This window comes from Brachyistius frenatus, unplaced genomic scaffold (genome assembly GCF_029030835.1).
Source record: "Brachyistius frenatus isolate BFR_SWC_R1_liver_20210118 unplaced genomic scaffold, ASM2903083v1 Contig_21, whole genome shotgun sequence".
Taxonomy (NCBI): Eukaryota; Metazoa; Chordata; class Actinopteri; family Embiotocidae; genus Brachyistius; species Brachyistius frenatus.
In genome coordinates, this window is record NW_027210620.1 from 1,537,159 (window position 1) to 1,561,711 (window position 24,553).

Consider the following 24,553-nt stretch of genomic DNA (forward strand, 5'->3'; position numbering starts at 1 on the left):
TTCTGTTTTTTTGTGGCGGTTCAGGAAAACCTTACAATGAGTGCTAGAGATGTTTAAACTGTACTCACCCACCACTCCTGGTCCTCTTCACCTGTAACTATGATCACCTCGCCTTCGACAAACGTCAGTTCGTCGTCATTGTCAGCCTGGCAGTCGTAGATCGTCTTCACCCGACGGGCTTTGTTCTTCCCCTGGACACACACACACACACACACCCAGGAGAACACACCTGTTACAGCTGTCAACACAAACATCTAATGGGTTAACTGAACTTTCCTTTAGGTTAATAGTCAAAGGTGTCCAGAGAAATCGATTCTAAAAAATAGACCTGGGAAAAAAAGACGATTCACATAAAACTTCATCTGGCTCACTTTGTGACCAGCAGGTTCAGAGATGATACACTTTAAAGGTCCCGTATAGTTATAAGTTCAGATTTGTATTTCTTATTTTGATTATAAAGCAGGTGAAGGTGCTAAATACTAAATACTGTGGGAGTGTCAAAATGCTCAGTCCACGAAGATAAGCACACCGTTTGACTGTTTGGACTTCCGAAAGTTCGTGATGTCCTCCCAAAAACACGGGCCTTAAAAGTCAGTACCTGCGGGATCTAATTTACACCGAAATGTTATAAAATTGCCCTCATAAAACGCCAAAGTGTATTTGATTAAATCTCAGCCAATATGCTCATACCGTGTTGATCTTCCTCGGGAGGGGCACAGGAGTCTCTGCGGTCCCCGCCGGGGTCCCGTTGGTGTCTTCGGCAGGTTGTTGAGATGGAGTCGGGACGTTCGCCTGCTGATTCGGTGACGGCGAGTCTCTCGGCTGCGGCTGAGTCTGAGGTGGAGGCGGCGGTTGCGATTGAGGCCTCGGCGTCAACTCCCCCGGAGGCGGCCTGGGAACGGACTCCGCCGTCCCAGGCTTGGGGGGGATGTCGGCGAGGTGCGGCTTGGGAGGGAGGTCTTTGAGCTGGGGTTTGGGCGGCAGGTCTCCCAGCTGAGGTTTAGGAGGGAGGTCGGAGAGCTGCGGCTTCGGGGGAAGTTCTCCGGGCTTGGGGGGAAGATCGGAGACCTGCGGTTTGGGGGGCAGGTCTCCCAGATGAGGCCGGTCCGCCAGAGGGGCCTTCTGAGGGGTTTCAGCTGCCGGCGGGGACTTCTGGAAGACCTCTGGAGGAAGGCTGGGCTTATCCATAGACGGATGGTGAATGGTGTCAATCTTACGCAATGCCACTGGAGAGAAAACCACACAGTCAGTAACTTCACTTCAACGGCTTGCATTCAAATTAAAATGTGCCAAAAAAAACTAAAACGCACCTTTCTGAGGTAGTTTGGGAAGAACCCTTGGACCGAGTGTTGACTTTGTGTTGCTTGAAGTAGTGCTGGGAAAAGATTTTGGATGAATAAAAGACCAAATGAAAGAGGAAACCCGCCCCTTCTGACCCGGAAAACATTTTCGAGAGAAAAAAAAAAAGGCTCCGACATGCACGGAGAATTTCTGTCTGTGGTACCTCTGCTGTTGAGGAATGCCTTCAAACTTGTTGGAAATGGGCGACATCTTACTGACCGGAGGAGGGGTGGAGTCGCTTCCTACAATAGCAACAATCGATGGCGACAAACAGATTATTTGACAGCGTTTCAGAGCAACAACCGAGAGATTAATTTGATATAAATGTTGGAAGTAAATCAACATGCTTGTGATGGTTTAAAAAAAAAAAAAAACAATGAGGGAGGCGTCGTCTGGCTGAGCTTTCCATGAGCCCGTGCCGTTTGGAAAAGATGAGGTTGTTGTGCAATAAAGTGCCCATCGTGTAATTAAGTGGTCGTGTGTGACACAAACATAACAGAGGACAAATGATAACAAGCGCAGCAACGCTATAAATATTCCAATCGAAGCCATGAAGGACGTGAGTGCAGCTAAAAAGAGTGAGCGAAGCTTCATTTGTTGACAAATTTGATGTTTTTCTAACAAAACCCCGAGTGAAACGAACACGTTTGTCTCTTTATACACTTTGAAAGTATGTTGGTGACTTGTGCTTAATTTGTGGATGTTAGCAGGATCATTTTTGTCTTGTAAAGTAATGAAATACTTCCTCTATAGCGATGCATTTCTTTAATACAGGGGTTGCCGTAGTTCCGAACTTAATTTTCTATGATTTACATTTTTTTTTTGTAAAGATTTGGAAACTTTTATGTTTTATATATTAGTCAATAATGAGAAACATTTTTCAGAAGCACCCTTAAACAAAACATAAAATGTGCTCAGCTCGGTAAATCTTCAAACTGCATAAAGAGACATAAAAAAAAGAAAAAGGAACAAACTCTGTCAAACTCCGGGTAAAATTAAACACAACTTAAGCTCCTAACAAATCTTTATACATGTAAACGTGTCAGACAGACGTTTGGCGAGAAATATTAACTCGAAGACCACTTACAAGCTCTTTTCGGAGCTTCAAACCACTTGTCACTGTTTAATTAACAAGTGGAGTTTGCTCAGTGGTCACATGACCAACAAAACTTTGGATAACAGATTGTAAGCTCTGGAAGAAGCTAGAGGCGGACTTAAAGTTAACATTATTTTGCCAAAATCTCTAAAAATTGTATTTAAAAAAAAAAAAAAAAGGAAATTAATTAAAAAGTAAAAAGTCGCACATCTTTGGAGAACCATGATACGGAGCCCCGCCTGAGTGAAACCAGCCCTACTGTTTTTACGTGTGCTTTGCATCTCACCCCCAGTTAAGCCCCCTTTACTGTGTGGACTGTGAGAGAGCGGGCTGGGTGGGTCGGACAGGGTGCGTTTGTGTCCAGGAGGGGGGGGCGGAGGTCTCTTCTTGGACAGGGTGGAGCTGCCTCCTGGTGTGAGTGCAGAGGGAGGGCCGGATGGGGGAGGAGCTGGAGGAGCGATACACAAGACACATGAGGTGACCATAATAATGAAAAATAAAAAACTTTCTGTTGATCCCCGAAAACAAAAAAAAAAAAACAAAAAAAAAACAGCCAGAAAATGTAGAAGGAGAAGATGATGAAGTATTGAAGAGGAGAGGAGGAGCGGACAGAGCGTGGAGACAAGTCAAGTCAAACTGTCAGGAGTGTGCGGACGGGAGTGTAAAATAATAATGATAATTAAAAACCAGACACTATTTTGTTGGTGTGTTTTTTGAATCCTCCGAAGCAGTCACTGGTCACGACTATAGAGAAAAGCAGCTAATAGAGAGCTCAGCCAGAGAGGGATCAGCTGTGGTTGAGAGTTTACAGCTCAAGGATGGTGATGGCGGGACAAAAATAAATTAAATAGAAATCATGTAGGCAAGAAATAATTAAGTGGAGACCGAGCTTGCCTACATGGTCCCGTTATTCACTTTAAATAAAAGGCCACCACCCGGTAAATCTGAGCCGTAAAGGAAGAAACAACTGAGGGACAACTGTATGTGGGAGGGGGGCGGGAGGGGAACGTAAAACCAGGATATTCACTGATGTATGGTCGAGTGCCAGCCAGTGTGGCGTAGTGCGAATGAGAGCCAAGGAATGCCAAGTGTGGAGCTGAAAGAATAAGAGAAACAAAAAAAGAGAAAGAAAACAGAGCGAGATGAGGAAGGCGGGAGAGAATCGAACAGTATGTCAGTCTTATAAAGAGCTGCTGCTTCCACACACGGGAAAGTAACACCATGGAATCTTCTCAGTGGCAAAGCAAAGCAGAAAAAAGGAAGGAGGAACGGTGTGAGGCCGGACCCCCGGGGTGGAGAGCGAGCTCTTCAGCACCCGCCGGGAGAGAGGAAGAGGGAGAGAGAGAGAGGGAGAGCCGCTGAGGTGCAGCATCTGCAGAGTCAGCATGTTACTCCAAATGCATGTCGGTTGTTTATCCTCTTATTTCATCTTATTTTTGCATAAATCAAACTTAAAAAAAATGGACTTGTTTCCAGTGCCGTTGGAACTTTTTAAAGGATCTGAAACGACGGCTGTGACCGATCATAAATATTCGTATCCAACTCCAAGAACTAATCCGAGTTGCTTTTAATGGAGCCGGGAACTAAATTTAGACTCATCTCTCAGTACAGAGATGAAGCGAACGAAGAGCACAAGTCTCTGGTGTGAATTTCTCCCATTTTTATTTTTTTTTTCTAAATTAAGCATTCAAACCGGGTTATTTTGAAACTGTTCAAATCAACTTTTTAAGATTCTTAATTACATTTTTGTTTATAGTACTTTTATAGCTATAACTATAACACCGTAGCTAACTACCTTGCAATAAAAATGAACCCTGAGTTAGCATCGATTGCCTAACCCTATCTTGAGATGATATATCTATGATAAGCATGTACACTTTGGCCCTGTCCTTGTCTACTTTTTTAAAGATCCATTGTTAGAAAAAGGACGTCTAACTTTGATCGCATATCTGCCACATTATGACGTTATAGACAGCATGTGAGGGACGAGCCAACACTCAGCTGAAACGTGTTCTCCTGCACTGGAAACAGGTGAAATTTCACAACCCTTGCTTTAAGAAAAATAAGATTTCAATGTTCAATAGTGGATCAAACAAGTGGTTAAGATGGATGTTGGCAGCTTATGCAGTGTTTTCAACCACGTGCTGTTTCCAAATATCTAAAACAGAGAGGGGGAGTGTTGTTGTTAATACTAATACTGCAGCGGCAGCAGGCCCGCAGTGTACTCTGTGTGTACTCTGTGTGTACTCTGTGTGTACTCTGTGTGTACTCTGTGTGTACACCAGGCCGAGGCTGATGAGGAATGCCCTCTCCTGCAGCCATGTTTTCCTAAAAGTTTACTGTGTAAGCAAACTTAATGACACCTGCTTCCCGCCTCCCGATCTCTATGCTGACAAATTGCATACCACTGCAGGGTGTGTAAATGTGTGTGTGTGTGTGTGTGTGTGTGTGTGTGTGTGTGTGTGTGTGTGTGTGTGTGTGTGTGTGTGTGTGGAGGCTGCCTGACAGCACACAGAAGAAACTATCCAGTGGAGTGATTACGAAGCATTCCTGTCCTGGACATAATCAAACATTAACAAGCCGTGATTAAAGTCTATTTCACACCCTACCGTTCCTTTGCAGTCACCACACACACACACACACACACACACACACACACACACACACACACACACACACACACACACACACACACACACACACACACACACACACACACACACACACACAGTAGAGCATACACACAACCTTTTACACCATTTGACATTTGCAAAAAAGAGATATTAGCGGAAAATACGATCTCCTGAGTTAATTGACCAATTGGCGGTTAGAAGCTACAAACTGATTCAAGTGGATGAAACTCGTCTGCAGGTGGATGCAGAGGACACTCGGAGCAGGCAGGTCTGACCTTTGCCCTGGTTCCTGGGCGGCAGCGGCGGCCCGTCGGCCACCGGGGAGGAGCTGAGGTCGGTGGAGGCGCTGTACATCTGGAAGGCGCTGTAGGAGAGACGCTGCTGCTTGTCCCTCTGGCTGATGAAGCCCGGCAGGGAGAGCTTGTCGTGGGGGGAGAGGCTGGAGGAGTGGCAGAAGCTCTGAGGCCTCGGGGAGCGGTCCTTCTTGATGGGACTGGGCTGGAGGGGGAGAGGGAGAGGGGAGGAGGGGGGAGGGACGCAAGGGAAGATGAAGTCCTTACTCTCTCAACCTGCAGACAGTGTAACCTGACGTGCGAGAACTCGAAACCTCGGACACATTTCAGGAAAAATCCACTCGTGCTGTGTGATAGTCAAGAAACAATATTTCTAAATGTCCAACTGTGGTTTCCAACAGCACCAGTTTCACGTTAAAGTATAGTCGGAAAAATGTTGTTGAATTTTAGAAAAAAAAAAAAAAAAAAATCAAAATTCACGCAAACTGAACCCAGATTTAACCGACATGTCTAAACGTCTGTCGACGTCTAAAAAAAAAAAGTTTAGTCTTTATTGTTCATTGTAGTCGGCTTCCTTTCGCTCGACGCTGTTATGTCTTCACGCACACGTTTCCTGGTTGGTTTGTTGAAGCGACTGTAGCGCAATGAAATTATGCATCATGGAGATCTACCGTCATATTCAACATGTGAAGTTTGGTTGTTGCAAAATCATCGATCTGGAAGTGAAGTTTCATTTTGGATTCTGTAGAACTGCGGCCCACAATACGTCTGTTTATGCTCCAAATGAACAGAAAATCGATCTGAATCAAATAAATTGAACCCTAATCTTGGTAACGTGAAAGGAACGCTCTTATAAACCCAGGTCACACTGATGTAGTAGATTGTAGGTCAGAAAATCTTTTTCGTTTACACATCTAGATGGCAAATAAATCAAGTTTGAATGAGATTTAAATGACTATTTTAAGAAGTTAGAATCTGCTTCTGAGGATTTTTTTTTTTTAAATAAAAAATAATACCCAAAGTCTTGATATATTTTGACCTAAAAAACACCAGATAGATGAAACTTTCTGGCTTTTCCACAGCAGAAACCCTGACAGAGACTCAGGCTGCATTACACCGAGGTGAACCGAAGCTACTCTGAATAGAAGACATCTGCATCCACTGTTGATTTCTGCCTCGTCGTGCATGAAAGTTCAGTCGGTGAGGATCTACGGGGAAGCCCGTCTGATGATGATGATGATGATGATGTGGGATTGGAAACATCTTACTGTAACACGTCACGTGAGTTCAGATAAGAGCAAAAATAAAGCAAGAAGCACCCCGAGAAGATAAAAAGGGAAACTAAAAATAAACTGAATCCACATGAGCTGTAGAGAAATCTCTGATGAGTCATAACTGAACGTCGGTTTAACTCAGATGCAGGTTTCTTATTATTTAAATAGCATGGCACAAAAAAGAGAAATGAATGTCTTTAATTGACTTTTTTAACATGGTTTTATGTTCCTAAATATCAGTTTTTATGTGAAGCACTGCATGTAGTTTTCTTGCTGTAAATAAACTCTTGAGCTGCATTTCCTGTATGAAAGGTGCTATTCAAATAAAGTTGAAACCTTGTCATCCAGGTCGTCATCGCTCTCGTCCATCTCCTCCAGTCTGAGGCTCCACTCATACTCCACGTGGATGTGAGGGTTGAACTTCCCCTCGGCAGCCTGCACAAGCTGACAGACACAAACAAATCAGTAAATACTTTTAAAAGAAAGCCTAAAACATCTCTTTACTTTAGCCTTTAACTAACTACACCTGAAGCTCTTTTGCCTTTTAAATGCGTTCTGCTTTATTCTATATTATAACTCTGTGTTGTCTTGTGTTTAATTTGATCTGTTCTAATGCCATAGATGCATTTTTCTTATATCTAAAACACATTTTGACATCCTTTGTCTGTTTTCGTGTGAAGCATGTCATTTTCTTGCTGTGAAGCACTTTAAGCTTCATGTCTTGTATGAAGGGTGCTACACAAATAAAGTTTATTATTATGATTAATATTAATTATTATTTTTTTTAGTAAATTACCTGTTTTATTTAATTGTATTTTTTTTTAATTGTCTATAAAACACACATTTATATATACAGCTGTAAAAAATAGAAAAAAAAGAATAGAAAAACAACTGGCTGGCATTGGAAAAAAAACTGCTTCAAAACAACGACAATGAGATGAAGGTATGTCGAAACTGGCTGCTCATATAAATAAAGGCCAAACAAACACACAATACACTGACGTCATAGGTTACAGCGACACCGAGTCAGGGTGTTGACACTAAACACACATCAGTCATTCTCCCTTTCTAAATATGAGGAAAATATTCTGTTTATAGAGGAAAGGAAATGAGAAGTAGTTAAAAATTCTAATGTACAAATAAATGTACTTATTATTATTAGAGAATCTACACTGTATTTAATGTGTTTTCTTTGTCTGCTTGCTCATATTTGCGTTAATAACAAACATACATCCGCCATTACTTCCACTCTGCTGTCACTGTTGCCCGAGGCTGGAGACAGACCTTAGACTGCCATCTAGTGTTCTCACCGGACCGCACAATAACCGCTCCGCATACAGCCTCTCCGAGCTCCTTCACCTTTGGCTTAAAATCTATCTGACCACATTAGTGTGTTTTGTGCACGTTTTATTCCGTCGACTGTGATGTCCGGCGGCTCCCCTACTTACTGCCTCCTCGCACTGAGTGTTCCTCAGTCGCCTGGCAACATCCAGCGCCGTCTCTCCGTTCTGATTGGCTAAAGGGGCGAAGGAAGGGATAACCAACAGTTAGGAGCCTGATGCGTGTGCGCGAGCAGACGACGCGAAGGATGAACCTCGGCGTGGGACTCACTGATGTCGGTGGCCGGCTTGCCCCTCAGGAGTAACTTGAGGCACTCGGGCTTCTCGTACATGCAGCAGTAATGCAGGGCGGTGTTCCCCCACTCCGTCTGCTTATCCAGGTTACCGCTGGGGTTAAAAAATAAATGCATAAACCAGAGTGAGAGCACAGGTCACATGCCTGAGGATGTTTTCCCACAGTCCTGCAGCTGCAGGTTAATATGCTGTGAACCAGGATTTCGTGATTTAGCACGAAAGAGAAGACACATTAGACGTCTTTGAGATGAGGTGAGCACTTAAATCACTCATAAAAACAAAAATCCCAAACTGTGTATCAGACAGATGCTCAGAAAAACAAGCTGACACAGTTAGAGCTGGTAAACTATTCTTAGATCCACTGCATTTCCCCTAAAAAAAAATAAATAAATAAAAAGCCAGGAAAAGTATTCCAACTAACGAGAGCTAAGCGTGATATCGCAGGAGCGATTAATTAATGAGAGGGTGTTCTTCTTGTGGAGGCCGTGTGCAGTCGGAGCAGTGGTGGGTAAACAATTGAAAAGAGGGGAATAAATTAAGGCAGAGAACAAGTGCTTGACCCATTTCTGTTTGCCTTGTGGGAATCTGAGCTGAGCTGTGCGGCGCTAAGCTCTTTCCTCTGCACTTCCACCGCTTCCTCGCAGACCGAGGAAGACTCGCAGCACACAGACGCATCAAATTTAACAGAGCATCCCACAAAACTGTGTCGTTTAACACGGAGTTTTCCTCTAAAGCGGCGATGTGTTTTCAGTAATGTTGGCGGCTTTTTAATTCACCGAACCGACGCGAATCCAACACGAAAATAATTGTATTTAATGTAAATGAGTCCAAAAAAAAAAAAAAAATACAAAAAAATTAAATGTACCTGTTCTGCACGAGGAAGTCCACCAAGTGCAGCGAGGTCTGGTCAGCAGTCCGTACGGAGTAGTGCAGTGCCGTCTCCCCGGATTCCTGCAGGGGGCCATCAAACACAGCAAAGACATGGTGAGGCAATCTTGGGCAGCATCCATTCTGTATTCTCTCCCCGTCTCTGTGTCTCTTTCAGCATTTTAACAAGCTGCAGTAAACAAAATGGCTCCTAAAAACAATATTTCTGCAGGCATGACAGCGGGTTTTGTATATTTATGGGAGACTATTGCGTTAATTTGAACTGATTAGACGTATTAAAACTGGACCCGGGTGTTATTCTGTGAGATAAAAGGTGGAAATATATGAAAGTACAATACATTTACTGTGTTTTTGTGGCATCTGTAGGGTAAAACAGAGGCTCTATTTAACCATGCACTCCTGTCATGCCTCTCTGTCTTGGTTTGGGGGGAGCGGGAGAGGGGGTTGGGGTGTCACCGCGCAGCCTTTCCGATGTACTGACAGCAGCAGATCAGATATCGGTGAGTCAGACTTCATAGCGCAGACAGCAGCAGCAGCAGCAGCAGCAGCAGCAGCTCCGTCACCAAACGCCATCCACTTTAATTCCACTGCAGCGTTCTTCACTTAATTTTTCATTAGAGAACGCCCGTGTTTTTGTTTTTTTTGTGTGTTATAAAACCGTGACCCATTTACGTCAGATTAAGTCTGATCATGCATGTTGTTTACGGTACAGCGTCTTCACCATCCACTGCTCGTCATTGCACTTCCACTCGTGGGGACCGACAGCTGCGGCGTGAAAAAGGCAACAAAGAAACAAAGAAAAACAGAAGATAAAAAGCAGACACGTTGAACTGAGCCGCCGCAGATGTCGCCCGTCTTAAATCAGATGGTGCCCCCGCAATGTGGCGGAGGTTGCTGGCTGCCACCACCTGCTGGTGAAGCTATCCTCGCATGACTCACATTTTTCCAAACCGTTCCACCCATTTCCAAATAATTCAACCGGCGAGGCAGAAATGTGTCAGCGTCGGTCGTCCTGCTGGGAATAAAACCTCACGCGAGGGCGAACCGCTGCGGCAACATGTGCGGAGCTCCCGGCAGGAGTTTCCTGGGCTGCGTAGTCCGGTGTGAGATCATTATGTGTGTGATGGAAATGTACTGTATATGTGTTAGTGTGAATACGTGGAGGTTACCGGGCCAAGCTGACAGATTCCAGACATATTTTCACACTTCTCTCTTTTTCTCTCTCTCTCGCTCTCCCCCCTCCAAGTGATATCAAGAAGTGCAGATAGTTTTGGATTTCTTTCTTTCTTTCTTTGAAACTTGCACTGATACTCATTGAATTTAAATTTGCATATCAAAATATTTAGCAGCGCTCCTTTTCCCTGTCATGATTTACTGTACTTGCATACAGGGGCTTCAACTATTCATCTAATCTGCTCTTGTTTTCTCAAACCTAGAAAAATACCCAACAGCCAGTCAAACCTAAAGTTTAGTTTTTCAAATTGCCTCTTTTATCTGACCAACAGTCCAAAACTGAGCAATATTCATTTGCTTATTATGGAAAACCCGGAAATGTTCACATCTAATGAGCTGAAAATGACTTTTTTGGGGGCATTTTTACAGATAAAAATTTGTAAACACGTTGTTTAACTACATGCAAATATCCTTAAAATGAAGTGTGGTCAGGTGCATTGTGGGTGCACTGCTATCTTAAGGAAGCTGAACGTGATTGGACCAACAAAAACCTGGTCTTAAGTCGCTGGCGTAGAATTTAACCGGTTTTTTTCAAGGGCGCCGTATTACGACAGTATGAGATAGTACGTTCCTGCACAGGCGGGCGCAGCAGACAAACAGGGTCATGCAGCAGTGCACAAACATGCGAAAGATTAAAAAAAAAAAAAAAAAAGATTAGTGAAGTGAAAGATTATCATTCTGCAGAAGCTAGCCAATCTGTAGTTATAATAGTCGTACACCAAGGTGCAAGCACATCTGGCTTTTAAAAAGGAAATCAGAGATGACGCTCAGCTCGAAACACGATTAATTAAGGGACGGTAATACAACCCATTTGGTCCCGGCACGTCAGATAATCTGCCGTTAAACTAAGCAAAGATGATTCCGACGCTCCCCGAATGCACTCGTGCCACTCACCGGTCCCGTCTCGGGGAGCAGCTCCATCAGCTCCACCCCCTCCGCGTAGACCTGAATGAGAGACAGCAGGTCCCTGGACTGAACCGCCTCGAACAGCTCGATCATTTTAGCCGCCGCGGACGTGCACGTCTTCCTCGCGTACTTGTGGTCCACATACTTCGCGTTGATGAACTCCTTCCTCACCGTCCTGCGGGCGAACACGTTTTGCGTTTTTTTTTTTTTTTTAAACAAATTTTTAAAAGGGTGTTTTTCAGAGAAGTCGTCCGTTCGGGTGCGAGAGGCGCGGAGAGTACTTACATGTCACTGGAGGGAGTTGGCTTTGGTGTAGGGGTAGTGAGGTTTCCCTCCATGATCTCATTGAAACTACTGTTCCCGACATTCTTGGCCAGCTGGGTGAGAAAGAGGGAAACGATCAGCGTCGGAGCAGAATAACGTCGACGTAGCGGAGCGACGTCCACGTGTGCCGCTTCGGGGGTGAAACTCGGCTCCGTCCCGTCCTTTTCCGCAAGTCTTTCATTACTTCTGATATTTCACTGCAGATGAAAATAGTGAAGGGCGTGCCCCGAGGAAAGCTGCTCATTCACTCGGCTGTCTGACTCACCAAGAGTTCTGAGGTTCCTAGCTTGTCCAGCTCCATGGACTGGATGCGGGAGATGTGGACCCCCATCTCTCTGTGGATGCCGGAGCACTCGATGCAGGTGAGGATCCCCAGGTTGGTGGACAGCCACTTCGGGTCTACAAACAATGATAAAACAGTGCGAGTTGCTAAAACGGAAATACGAATTGAGCTAAGTTAAAAGAAAAACAAAAAACACATTGTTACGCATATTGAACGTTGAGCTACAATCTACAGTTGAAAGCTCTAACAGAGAAAGTTGCCGGCTCTTACTCCAAATCACAGACATTTTATAACTAAGAAATCCCGCAAAGTCAAGTCAGTAAACTTTAATATATGAAACGGGGAAACGAGCTCAGTCAATATTTTTTAAAAGAAAGCTCAAAACACATCTCTTTACTTTAGCCTTCGACTAGCTACTCTCGAAGGTCTCTCACTTGAACTACCGCGCCGTAAAAAAATGCACATTGCTTATTCTATATTTTAAGTCTATTTGTGTTTAATTTTGTGCATTTTACCTTTTCTTATGCATCTCATTTTCAGTTCTATATTTTTAAATGTTCCTTTAGATCTCTTTTTATGCGAAACACTGCGTGTAATTTTCTTGCTGTAAAGCACTTTGAGCTGCATTTCTTGTATGAAAGGTGCCATACAGGCAAAGTTCATTATTATTATTATTATTTCATTATTACTTCTTTGCACTGATTAGAGCTGATGACACAAGTCTATTTTTACACATTAAATTTCCTTCTAAATGAAGTGGACGCTGAAACCAAAGCCTGTTTTATTGATTTCCCTCATTAATCCACTAGAGGACGGCGCCAGTGATCACCTCACACTGCAGGACGGGAGATTGCGTAACCTGCCGCTAAGTAAAGGGCGCGAGCGTGCTGCGATGTAGCACATCCGCGCGGCGACTTCACACGGCAGCGTCTGAACCGCTGAGACCGACCGGGACCGCTGCCTGACGCCCGGAGATTGAAGCGAGCCTCAGACTCGACTGCGATGTTGTGACCTCGGCGACGCCGCGAGGCGAGGGGATGCTGCTCGGTCTGAATCCGGCAAGAGAGCGCCGGGCGGAGGCGGGCGGAGACGACGGCCCCCAATAAAACCCAATGAGTCACACACACACACACACACACACACACACACGCACAGACAAGCTGGCGACGGGTCAGAAAGTGCATGTTAAGCACGACGGGTGAGTGAACGGTGACCTCTGTAGCTGCTTAATGCTAAAGCTGCAAATCAGTGACGTACATGTCGGACGAGATGAGATGGGAGACCTATTTGTACTCGGAGCGACGGGAACGAAGAGGCGGCCTTTGAAAGTCATTACAAAACGACCTTCCGACCACGGAGCTGGTTTTATGTGTCGAGCGAAAAAGGCGTTTTTAGAGCTCGGTGTCATGTCCTCGGGGTGGGGGGGTGGGAGGGGTGGGGGGGACAAGACCCACATCTGGAGCATGTGTCGCAACTGAAGCCATGTATACGGATGGATGTGGCAGAGGGAGGACAGACCCCCTCCCCCTCCGCCCCACCGCCCTCTGCAGATCGCAGGGGTCGACGGAGTGTGTGCGACTTATGTAACGACGTGACGTAATGATGTTGTTCCTCAAAGCCTTGAAATCTCTCTTCCTCCTCCACCCTCCTCCACCCTCCTCCACCCTCCCCCTCTCGGTGCACAAAGTCCTCCCGTCGGTCGGCCGCCGCGCTGCCGTGTGTGTTTGTGTGGAGCGAGCTGAAGTGTGTGTGTGTATGCGCGCGCGTGTGTGTGTGTGTGTGTGTGTGTGCGCGCTAAGTGTCAGAGGGCCTGAATGTCTGTGGCACTCCTGAGTGCTGACTCTTTGTTTCCCTATTGCGGGGGAGGATCAGGATCGGGTTGTGCCCTGAATGCTAACAACGCCAGCGCACACACACACACACACACACACACACACACACACACACACACACACACACACACACACACACACACACACACACACACACACACACACACGCGCACACACACACACACGCACACACACACACACTTGTTTGTTCGAAGGCCGTTGGGGGATTTGCAGCGTAGCTCGCTCAGTTGCCGTCCGAGTGAAGGACGCAAGAGTTCAAGGCAGCCGCGACACTGCAGAGACATCATGACTGCCGTGTGGCTTTAAATAAAATATTTGTCCACAGCTGAATCGGAAAGTGCTGATAGCGAAGGTGTTTGTTATTTTCCCTCTCGTAACAAGGAGAAGGTTGACGAAGCACAAAACAGAATGTGTGCGTGTATAGAGAGTCTCTCTGGACACACACCGGCGGCGGCGGCGGCGGCAACACACCTGAAGCTCCACAGTCGCAGCAGATTTCGTTGCCCGGCATGCGCAGCACGTCTTCTATGATGGCTTTAGTCAGGTCCTCCAATCCGTCCTCGCCGCCGCTGCTCTGCTCGCCTCGAAACGCCATGTTTAAGGCCTCCTCCTTACTGTTGGTCAGCACCGAGATCCAGCTGCGAGAGGGAACACATCATTCATAATGTTAGGGGGAAAAAAAAGAAGCGATGTACAGTTTTACAGTTCCTGTCACTGAGCACATTTTTTTTTATCATTTTTATCTGTAAAATATTTCTCTCCTGTAGAACCAGATCTCAGTTTGAGTTGGGGAGGCAGGAACTTTTTAAGATTAGGAATACAACTTTCTCTTATTCAATAAATCTTATAGTTGAAGATGGTTCAGGATCGCCTGAAGTCAGCCTGCGTTTTTTTTTTTTAAATTTATTTAAACGTGTGAACTTTTTGTTTTACCTTTTTTAGTGATTGTTAAATTTTCTTGGACCATGTGACATAATGATTTTACACTCAAGATAAAATTGAATTGATTTGAATTTATTCCGAAATCCTTCAAAAAAAAATACAAAATACAAAGAAGAGCAGCAAATCCTCACAAAAAGCTGGAATGACTGGGTAGTTTTTCATTTTTGCTTCAAAACAAATGCTTAAACGATGAATCAGTTACATTAATTTTTGGACATCATTTTTATTCCCTAAAAAGTTCAATAATAGTTATTAAGGAATACGGTGTCATTTTCCATTAACTTATTCTAACATGACTTTGTATGAACAAGGTGGAAGAACGAACGTGTCTGCGGTCCAAAAACAGATAGACGCTATCATTCATACATACAATGCAGTAACAGACAGATAATCTAATCCTCATAACAAGAGAAAATATAACAGCAACATTACTTCAGCTCATCTGATCTGTAATCGCTCAGATTGATCTTTATGAATTAAAAAAAAAAAATGTCCTGATTATGTCTGATTATTTGAGAAAGCAGAACACACGCACAGATGCACCCACAATTACAATCACAATCACCCCCTCCCCCCTACACTCCCCTCACACACACCCACACACACACACACACACACACACACACACACACACACACACACACACACACACACACACACACACACACACACACACACACACACACACACACACACACACACACACAGGACTGTAGTCATTAACAATCACACAGACAGGAAGCACTGTAGCTGCCTTTGAAACATGGCCTCCTGCAGTTCACTACACAGCACAATCTGGTCCTGCAATCTACACACTGAACTGACCCTCACGCACCACACACACACACACACACACACACACACACACACACACACTGGGCTTTATGAGGCGGACATCAGCACTTCCTCTGTCCCTGTCACTCAACCCGTCTGTATAGGCAGAGCGCAGACAGCGAGTGGGCCGTATGAACCGACGTGTTGTATTGTCTGTATGTGTTATTTTAACCCACTGATGCGTCGGCGTGCAGATGACGAGCCAAAGCGGTTTTGTGTTTACTTCTAAGAGGCATTATAATATGCCAGCAGTCTAATTGAGGTGGGGAGAGGGGGGGGGGGCGTGATTGCACAGAAGCAGGAGCCCTATGGAATAGTCAATATTTCAAGGGAAATCCCGTGAAGACGCTGCTGCCGCGGCAGCAGTTAGAATTGCGTGGCAGAAGCGGAGCCGCGAGCCGGATCCCAAAGGACAACGTTTACACGGAGACACCGAGTGTTTGAGCAGCGCCGAGCGGAGTGGCACAACCGCAGCGAGGCTGGAACAAAGTTTCCATCTTCAGAGGAAGAACATGGCAGCCCGGAACAAAAGCGTCACAAATCAAAGCGGCTTTTCCTGCGAGTTTTAGTCTAGATGGCTGCGAAATATTCAGGCAGCAGTTTACTCTTTAAAATTCGATTCATGTGTTTGTGAACGATTCGATGAGATGTTGTTTCCATGACTCTCTTACGAATTGGATAAAAAATAAAACGCTCCCTGTTATGATAATCGGAGGCAGCGACACGGCACTCAGCTACAGTTTGTGATTTTTGTTTTGTTTTTGTTTGCTTGTTTGTCGTCGCTGATATTTGATGTGCTCCTGTTTGTCGGTAAGGTCCAGATATGAAACGAGACAGATCTCAGAGTGAGCTTATTGGTGTCATTGACATGGCCTTTAAATAACATTGGAGCTGTTAATCAATTCGTAGAAAATTAACTGGAGGCCGTTATGACAATAATTAATCGTTGACATCCAACAACCACAGCTTTTTCAATTTTGGGGACATTCTTGTTTTGTGTGAAATAACTTAGAATAAATAATATATTTCTCTCCTTCTGCACATATTTGAATAGGAGCCCACAGCTGATATTCTTATAACAATGGAGAAACATAAAAATTAATTAACCAACTTAAAAAAAAAAAGGAAGAAGAATCAGGCTGAAAATTCCCAGATTTTTAAACCCGTCTTACTCTCTGACAAACGGATTTTAAAACCTTAACTTTCACCACCTTCTTGTAAAAGTTATTGGCAAAAAAAAAAAAGCAGCAAAAGCAGCCAGCTAAGCAAATGACCAATTAATCGACAGTAATAACAAACACATGCATTACTTATTGTTTCATATGTAACATGATTGTAATTCAACAAAGGAAAACCGAAAGAAAAAATAAAGATAAAAAAAGCCAATCAAACATTTCTTTTTGTAACACCGACTTCTTTTCCTTTTCGGTCACTACAACAATGTGCGTCGTGAAACTGTGTAAGAAGGTCACCGAAAAAAGAAAAACAACTGCTTCACATGTACAGAAAAAAAAAAAAAAAGGGTAAAGTAGTCCAAAAAAAACCTCAAATATCTACCGCTCAGATAGAAACTGTGTGCCCGCCTGCGTCACGGCACCGTGGGAAACAACAGTATGTGGTTACAGCGACCTGAATTACTTCAGACCACAAATCCTCACCGCTGCCCTCGCTGCCACCCACTCTGAACACACTCACAATGTTAAACTCTTCCTGTCTTCAACAATGACAATGAGCCGACCAGGCCGCCACCAACCAACACGCCATTGTTAAAAAAAAAAAAAAAAAAGCTTTCAATGACGGCTCGAGATCGCATGGAAATATCTTAAATCGGTCGCTGGATGCGAGTCTTCAGGTTACGTTAGTTTTTAGTTTGTCTGAGAAAATGAGGATTCAAAATCTCTCTAAAGGGGTCGTGGAGTAAAAAAAATAAATAAATAAATAACTGAAGGAGATTGTGTATTTTCGAGCAATGTTACTCACATGACAAACTCTTGTTCATCCTCGGCTTGGAAATGATACGTCCGGTTGTCTGTGGAGGGGGAAAACAAAATGTGACGTTTACATATGCAACTTTCCACTTTGGCATTTTATGGAAGGAGGAAGCGACAGCCGGCATTTTGTAAATTATTCAAAAACATCACTTATCTGTGTGATAAAATATTCAAAAAGTGTGTGTCACGCTTCCTTCGGATTTATTTCCCTTGTCGTTCGTACGAGACGGGCATCACCCGCCAAACTGTCGTCACAGTAACACGTTGGTAACCGAACCGTCCCGACGCGCGCGTGTGAAACTTACGGGAAATGAGATCGAAGCACTTCCTGTCCTCGCCGCTCGGCTTCACCTGGCAGGTGAGCAGGTTGAGTTTGACTGGCTGCCTGTTGGACTGTAAGTACAAACAGACTGAGGGTTACCACGGAAACCACACACATCGTCACACCGCAAACAACGAATTATAACAACGCACAATACGACAGTTTCTGTAAATTAGATTTTTTTTTTTTTTCTGTTACTATTTATCACTTGTTTAGCGTATCAAATGTTCGCAAGGGGATATTTTTAAATAGCTAATGTCTCAAAAACAATCTGAAATTTACAGATCTTTAGTTTAAAGGGATAATAAAACAAAAAAACAACAACAGATTATTACATGTCAGAAGCAAACATTTGGTGCTTTCTGTATTTATGAGTAGCAATAATTCCATCATTTAATAAATATGCCCCCAAAAAGTTAAAAAAAAATAAAATAAAAAAAAATTGGGGGGGCGTGTCCGTTTGACTGACAGGTCAGTGGTGCAGTCAGGTTTCCACTATCGGTGGGCGGGGCATCGACGGGTGACGTCGCTGTCGGCTGCCGCTCGCTAAGTACGCTATTTGTCCACAGCCTTGTTGACGAATCGAATAAGCCCACAAATACAGTGAAATATGTCTCTCAGAGTTCTCGATCACTAAAAATGTCCTTCACGTTGATATTTATTTTTTAATCTAATCAACAACAACAACAAAAAAACAGAAAAGCAGGAAAAGCAAGAAAAAGCTTGCGTTTGAGCCGCTCGAACCACCAGATGGTTGCTATTTTCGCACGACGAAGCATTTGAATAATTGTCACGGCTAAATGTATTAACTCGCGTATGCGTCTCTACTTCTGTGAACTGAGCGACAACACTGTCGCCGAGACAACCCCCCCCCCCCCCCTCCCATTAAGAAACAGGACTGTGCTAACTGGGCTGTGTACTGTAATAATGGGCCCAGTTGGCACACGTATGCTGAGCATCGTCTCCCGCCAGTACCCGGGCAGAGGAGGGACGGCGACACGTGCTAATGAAAACGCTAACAGGCTGCGATGAGCCTCGGAGCCCGCTGGCAACGCGCCACGGCAACGAGAGTCACCTAGAGTTCAGCTGCCACGAGGGCTGAAGACGAAACAGGAGTGCAAGCGGTGGTAAACCGCCCCACGGACAAGAGAGGAATGATTACAAGCTCCAGAACGATTACCGCTCAGCGGGCCGGAGAATAACAGATTTAGCCCCTTTCGTCGCTCGGCAGAACAGAAAGGACGCGTTTTCCAGTCTCACCCGAGACGACCACTTCCTCTGAGCCTCTTTTGCAGCAGACAGAAAAAAACAACAACAACAACAACAACAACAACAAAAAACGTGTTTGAGGCAGCGGCCGAGTGAAGGCTCGCGTCACGCTAACACCTCAGCGCCACAAAAACAAGCAAACGTGAACAACAAAAACCTGCACGGGCCTCCACGTCGGTCACGACGCCAGACATTATCCTCCCTGACGTGTTGCAGCTGAAACGACTGTCCGCTGGTAAACGTGACAACTTCCACAACAGTCCGACATTAAACAAACCTTAAATGTTAAAAAAAAAAAAAAAAACACGAATACAAGAGGAAATGTTGGTTTAAAGGTACAGCCTGGGCATTTCAAGCAAAAATACTATTCGATAATCATTAGGAACTAATTGACTATTATTAAACTATTACTGCATTACAACCAGGCGCCGGAAATAAAATTGGGGGACTAAAGAAGGACGTAGTTGCGTACACCGACTCATACTCGACTTGGTGCCGATGTAGATGCCGATGTTAGGGAACGTAAAAAAAAAAAAAAATCCAGATGTATCATCGGATATATTTTTAGAGAGTGATAAAGTTATCTGAACAACAACAAAAAGTGTTCAGAACATTGTGCCCTGATTCCGTAACAATGACGTGTAATGGCATATTTTACAGTTTAACAATAAACTTTATTGTCCAAAAGGACATCAGTGCACGAGAACAGTGAACTTTACTGGGAATTTAATGGTTATACATAAATATATATATATATATAAAAACAACAACACAACACTAATAAATGACTCGAAAGCATCTTTTTCTGCATTATATGCTGTCCAGAAGGTTTTCATATTGATATCAATAAAAAGAAAACTGCATTATGTTGCAGCTCTAAAATGAATTAACAGGGCTGAGTTCTCGGAGACATATTTTACTACGTTTGCCATCTTAGCTCAGCATGTCAGCCGGCTTTCAGCTGCACGCTTAGCACTGAGCTCGAGGTAAAGCTGAGGCCAGTGGGAGCGTCATCAGTTTATGTGTGGGGGTATTTCAGTCTGAACCACAGCGACCGGCAGACGGAGCGTTTCCCTGGAGTCCCTCATGTTACCATAACAACAAACCACATCCAAGCAAGCACTTACTGCTGCCGTCTTCTTCCAATCGATGTAAAGAAATAGGCCTTAAAATATGATAAACACTAAATACAGATTTAATTTTTTTTTTTTTTAAATACATTTTATTTAAAGACTATTAATTGTTATAGATCATTTTACAAACTTCAGCCTGTTAAAGGTTTGTTTCTTATAGGATCAAGTGGCGATCACAAACTAAGCTCGATCTTTTTTCTCGACAATGGATTGAGTCATCTTAGTTTAAAAGATATTTATAGCACCGCTGCTGGGAGATCAATAAGACGACCTTCCTTATGTAAGAAGTAGTTCATTTATTGGTTTGTGGACGTGAAGAAGATCCTTGGTGTGGCATTTTGAGGAGTATTTATGATTTAACTTTCAAAAACCTTTAAAATTCCTGAATGCAGACTTTTTTTTTAAGTCACCAATTGGATTTCCTGCCCGTCTGAGCCTGATGAGACACCTGCCGCAGCTCTGCCACAATTAGCTGAATTAACTAATTGCGCTAAGCCCCTCGGTCCAGTCGCTCTCTTTGTTAGAAGCTCGCTCTGAGGTTTTAGCTCACTGACCGACACGGCGACAGAAATAACTCGGGATATGGACCCGTTTGTTAGGATTCCTGCATGAAAGAAAAAAAAAAAAGAAGAGACATCACGCCGAGGCCGCGTCTGCTGCACGAGAGCGGGGACGCCGCCGCACACGCGCCAGCACATACAGTACGCTCGCACTCGCCTCGGAGATGAGTCACCGAGGCGCAGCAGGCTGCAGGGGTGGGGAGAGTGACGGGGGGGCGGGGGGGGGGTGTAATGAGGGGAGCGGGGTTGCCATGGCAACCCATCTATGTCAATTCCACTCTGCCAGCCTCCAGATTGAAAGAGCCCAACACACAACCTCCCCGCATGACGCTCTCGCTTTGATCCACACAGTTGCTCGTGAGGGGTCAGGGAGTTCATGTGTGTGTGTGTGTGTGTGTGTGTGTGTGTGTGTGTGTGTGTGTGTGTGTGTGTGTGTGTGTGTGTGTGCGCTGTGTGTTGTGCACTCACTGTGGCATGAGAGATGGTGAGCATGCCCCCCTTCACTGAGCACTGCCTCCTCTGCCACACCTTCCTCAGCCTGTGTGAGAGAGGGAGAGAGAGAGAGAAGGGGGCGTCCACACATTAGTGAAGAGGTTGTCATGTCTTCCTTCCCTGCGAGCGCTTTAAATCTTTAATGCAACATGAACGGCGCACCACAGCGTTTTTTTTTTTTTTTTTTTTTTTTTTTTTTTTTTAATAATCTCTGTGTGACCAGCTCACCCGTCACTCTTCTTCAGCAGGTAGCCTTTCTTCTCACTCCCGAACTCCTTGTTCCCCTGCAGCTGGTGCATGCTGTAGCCACCCTGCTTACTCTGCGAGTCCTGTGCAAACCCACCCCGCAAATAATTAAAAAAAAAAAAAATGACGACGTTAAACACACAGTATGCACAGAGAAGAAGCTGCTTAAAAGACATGCAACACGGACGGACGGACGGACGGACGGACGGACACACACACACACACACACACACACGCACACACTACAAACTTTATTCTCCAACATCAAAGTTGCAGGGGGCTTTAAAATAAATAAATAAATAAAATACAGAGAGTGAAAGTGATAACAGAAATAAATAAAAGAAGCCACGGGGCATGCGCTGGTAAAACACCCCCACGGGGCCAAAACCACGCTACTGTCAAGCAGAACAGACAGATGCCAGCATGCTCCACTTGCACCAGCACTTACTCTTCTAGACTTGATTCCAGACAAGCAGAAGGCAGCGAGAAGGGGGTGGGGGGGAAGAAGGGGGAGAAAGAGGGGAGAGGTGTGAAAGATCCGGCTCAGGTGCAGGCGGTGGGTGTGAAACAAGTGTGTGCGCCGACCAAAAAAAAACACAACTATCTAGAAGTACTGCTGAATTACAAGAGAAAGCTACAGAAAGTGTGAAAGGCTGTATAGATGGTTTTCATGCACGTAGGCGGGCTGAGAGTGTGAACGTGTGAACTGATGGGGGGAGGGGGGGGGAGTTAATTGTAAGCGTGAGTCGGGGCAGTGAGCGTCTCTCCTCTGAGCAGCCAGTGAGGCACAACGCTGGTCACCAGCAAAGCCTACCACACACTGGCTACCAGCATGGTACAGCACTGGGCACTCGCTCCGTGCCGCAGGAGACGAGGCGCCACGCTCGGTCGCGGCCAGAGTGAGAGGAAGTGTGCGGAGAGGTGAGGGGAGGTGTTTCAGTACAGCGCTGGCCGAGAAGCTATCGAGGTCCGCCGCGGCTGTTTTTAGCCCCGACATGTAGCTCGGTTCGGTTCGGTCTGGCCCTGGCGAGAGTTTGGTTTAAATTTGTCTCTGCGTGACCTGCATACCTCCTTCTGGTCCAACTGGAGGGACGACTTGATCAGGTCTCGCAGGGCCGTCAGCTGCTTCTTCTCCTCATCCTGAGTTTGTTTGATCTGTGGAGAGAAAGTGAGAGAAAACGAGTGAGGGGAAGACGCTCCCCAGGAAAAAGCCAAGATTGCACCAGCTGCGTTTACGTGGAACCGTTTATTGCACGAATAAAATGTCCTTTGACACAATCTGGTACTTTTTTTTTTTTTTTTAATCAAAACGCACAGTTGCACATTTAATTATCCCTTTAAGAAGATTAATTTATTTTCTTTAACAATTCTGTCATGTACAATCTGTCTCTCACAATGGCATCCAGTTCCTGAGTCGCTTTGACAAATGTACACACATCCAAAAAAAACAAACAAACTGATGCAGAGCTCGACAGCAACAGTTGCCATTGGCAACCATTTTGAAAAATTGGCAAGCAATTCTTGGCCTTTGGCTGCAATCAGTGGAAACCAGTTTTTAACAAATGGAAATAGGGACACCAAACAACAAAATGTGCACCTCAATATATAATATATATTTTCATATTTTTCGCATTAGTGATATTTAAATGTCAGTCTAAACAACAGTGCAGCTGTGATGGCGTGTTTACTCGCGTGGACAGTTTTAGAGATGATGGTAAATAATATTTGATTGTGGGGTGAAAAAATGTTGTTACTTAGGACATCACAAATAAATGCGTAAATTGACTCATTCATAGTTTAATTACTCAAAATATAAGGAGACTAAAAATCTCATTTTCAGTTTTAGCAACGAAACGCTGATGCCCCCGTTGCCAGCCATTTTTAAACGTTAGTGCTGAGCCCTGTGAAGACAAAAGAGCCACACAAGTGCACTGAGAGCTCCCACGACATCTAATGTAATAGAGCGCCTGATGAAGCTCTATGTTAGATCCAATTAGATTAAATTACATTCATTGGGAGCAATCAGTGCAGAGCGGGAGCTCTTTTGTCTGACGTCTACTTTCCAAAGCGCTAAAATCTTCGGACACATGGGGTTCACTGGTTTCTAGAAGATCCCGAATCATGACAGTAGCTGCAGATGCCTCAACGTTTCTGCTTTTAAAACTACAAGGGCATTATTTTAGAATAAAACTGTTGCCTCAGGAAAAAAGCACAGCAGCATTGGAACAAAGAAATGGTGGGCAGCAGTCAGTGCAGGCTCATCCTTTACAAGTGCTAAGTTTCCCTTTACTGATCACGACTTATAGCTCGATCATTTGAGCTCCTCCGAATATTTTTTTAATGGAGACTTCCACTTACTGGCTCTTTTCCTGAGCTTTATACCACGTTATTAAGAGCATCATTAAGAGCAAAACGTCACATTTCATCCTCACAGGACTGCGAGGTGCACGAAAAACAACGAGCCACAACTTCAGACTTCTTTGCACCTCCTCTGATTCTGCAGAAACATTTAAACTGGTATATGACCAGGAGACAAAATATTAGATGGAGGAGAGGTGGGTATTTACATTGTAGAGATCAGCTGCCAGCTTCTCGATGTACTGCTTCAGCTTATCCGCTGTCTTCAAGCCATCTTGGAAGAAACTGGAGGAGGAACAGAGGATGTGAAAGTGAACATTAATGGAGATACAGATCAGCCATTTATGGGAATTACTACTTAACAAATGTCACGTGTTACAGTGTGTGCTCCGTTCGGGCATTATGAAGGTCACAGAGAGAGACAGCGAGGGAGATCGGGGCACTTCGTGTTTTAATGTATCGCTCGGCTCGTGCTGGCACCTTTGGCTCTTTGGCACAGAAATCCTATCTGGCTGAGCCCTCGGCAGATTTGCAGAGGTGCTTAGCACATCCTGAAATCCATTACAGATCCGTCAGCGGTACACACCTCGACGCAGCGCCGCCGCAGCCGCAAATCACCGCTAATGACCTCCCTCCCCTCCCACTGCT

General features: G+C 44.7%; 2 protein-coding genes across 7 annotated transcripts in view; one reads left to right on the forward strand and one right to left on the reverse strand.

The window, feature by feature from the left end:
- nfx1 (nuclear transcription factor, X-box binding 1) overlaps positions 1 to 24,553 on the forward strand; it is a 113,389-nt gene that overhangs the window by 37,397 nt on the left and 51,439 nt on the right. The window lies entirely within an intron of this gene.
- The window catches only part of asap1b (ArfGAP with SH3 domain, ankyrin repeat and PH domain 1b), a 60,506-nt gene that overhangs the window by 1,451 nt on the left and 34,502 nt on the right, over positions 1 to 24,553 (reverse strand). For 2 of the 6 annotated variants that reach the window (XM_069696364.1, XM_069696367.1), the window contains exons 9-29: positions 24,115 to 24,190; positions 22,616 to 22,702; positions 21,996 to 22,004; positions 21,530 to 21,630; positions 21,278 to 21,347; positions 17,831 to 17,918; positions 17,515 to 17,563; positions 14,230 to 14,396; positions 11,888 to 12,021; positions 11,584 to 11,675; positions 11,287 to 11,473; positions 9,137 to 9,222; positions 8,249 to 8,364; positions 8,086 to 8,153; positions 6,974 to 7,081; positions 5,346 to 5,568; positions 2,724 to 2,885; positions 1,505 to 1,583; positions 1,311 to 1,375; positions 691 to 1,226; positions 69 to 191 (exon numbers count right to left, since the gene is read on the reverse strand). In XM_069696364.1, the coding sequence (XP_069552465.1) occupies positions 69 to 191; positions 691 to 1,226; positions 1,311 to 1,375; positions 1,505 to 1,583; positions 2,724 to 2,885; positions 5,346 to 5,568; positions 6,974 to 7,081; positions 8,086 to 8,153; positions 8,249 to 8,364; positions 9,137 to 9,222; positions 11,287 to 11,473; positions 11,584 to 11,675; positions 11,888 to 12,021; positions 14,230 to 14,396; positions 17,515 to 17,563; positions 17,831 to 17,918; positions 21,278 to 21,347; positions 21,530 to 21,630; positions 21,996 to 22,004; positions 22,616 to 22,702; positions 24,115 to 24,190 (2,626 nt within the window). Of the gene's footprint in view, positions 1 to 68; positions 192 to 690; positions 1,227 to 1,310; positions 1,376 to 1,504; positions 1,584 to 2,723; positions 2,886 to 3,464; positions 3,534 to 5,345; positions 5,569 to 6,973; positions 7,082 to 8,085; positions 8,154 to 8,248; positions 8,365 to 9,136; positions 9,223 to 11,286; positions 11,474 to 11,583; positions 11,676 to 11,887; positions 12,022 to 14,229; positions 14,397 to 17,514; positions 17,564 to 17,830; positions 17,919 to 21,277; positions 21,348 to 21,529; positions 21,631 to 21,995; positions 22,005 to 22,615; positions 22,703 to 24,114; positions 24,191 to 24,553 lie in introns of all 6 variants that reach the window. The other 4 variants (XM_069696368.1, XM_069696365.1, XM_069696369.1 and 1 more) reach the window with 4 other exon arrangements.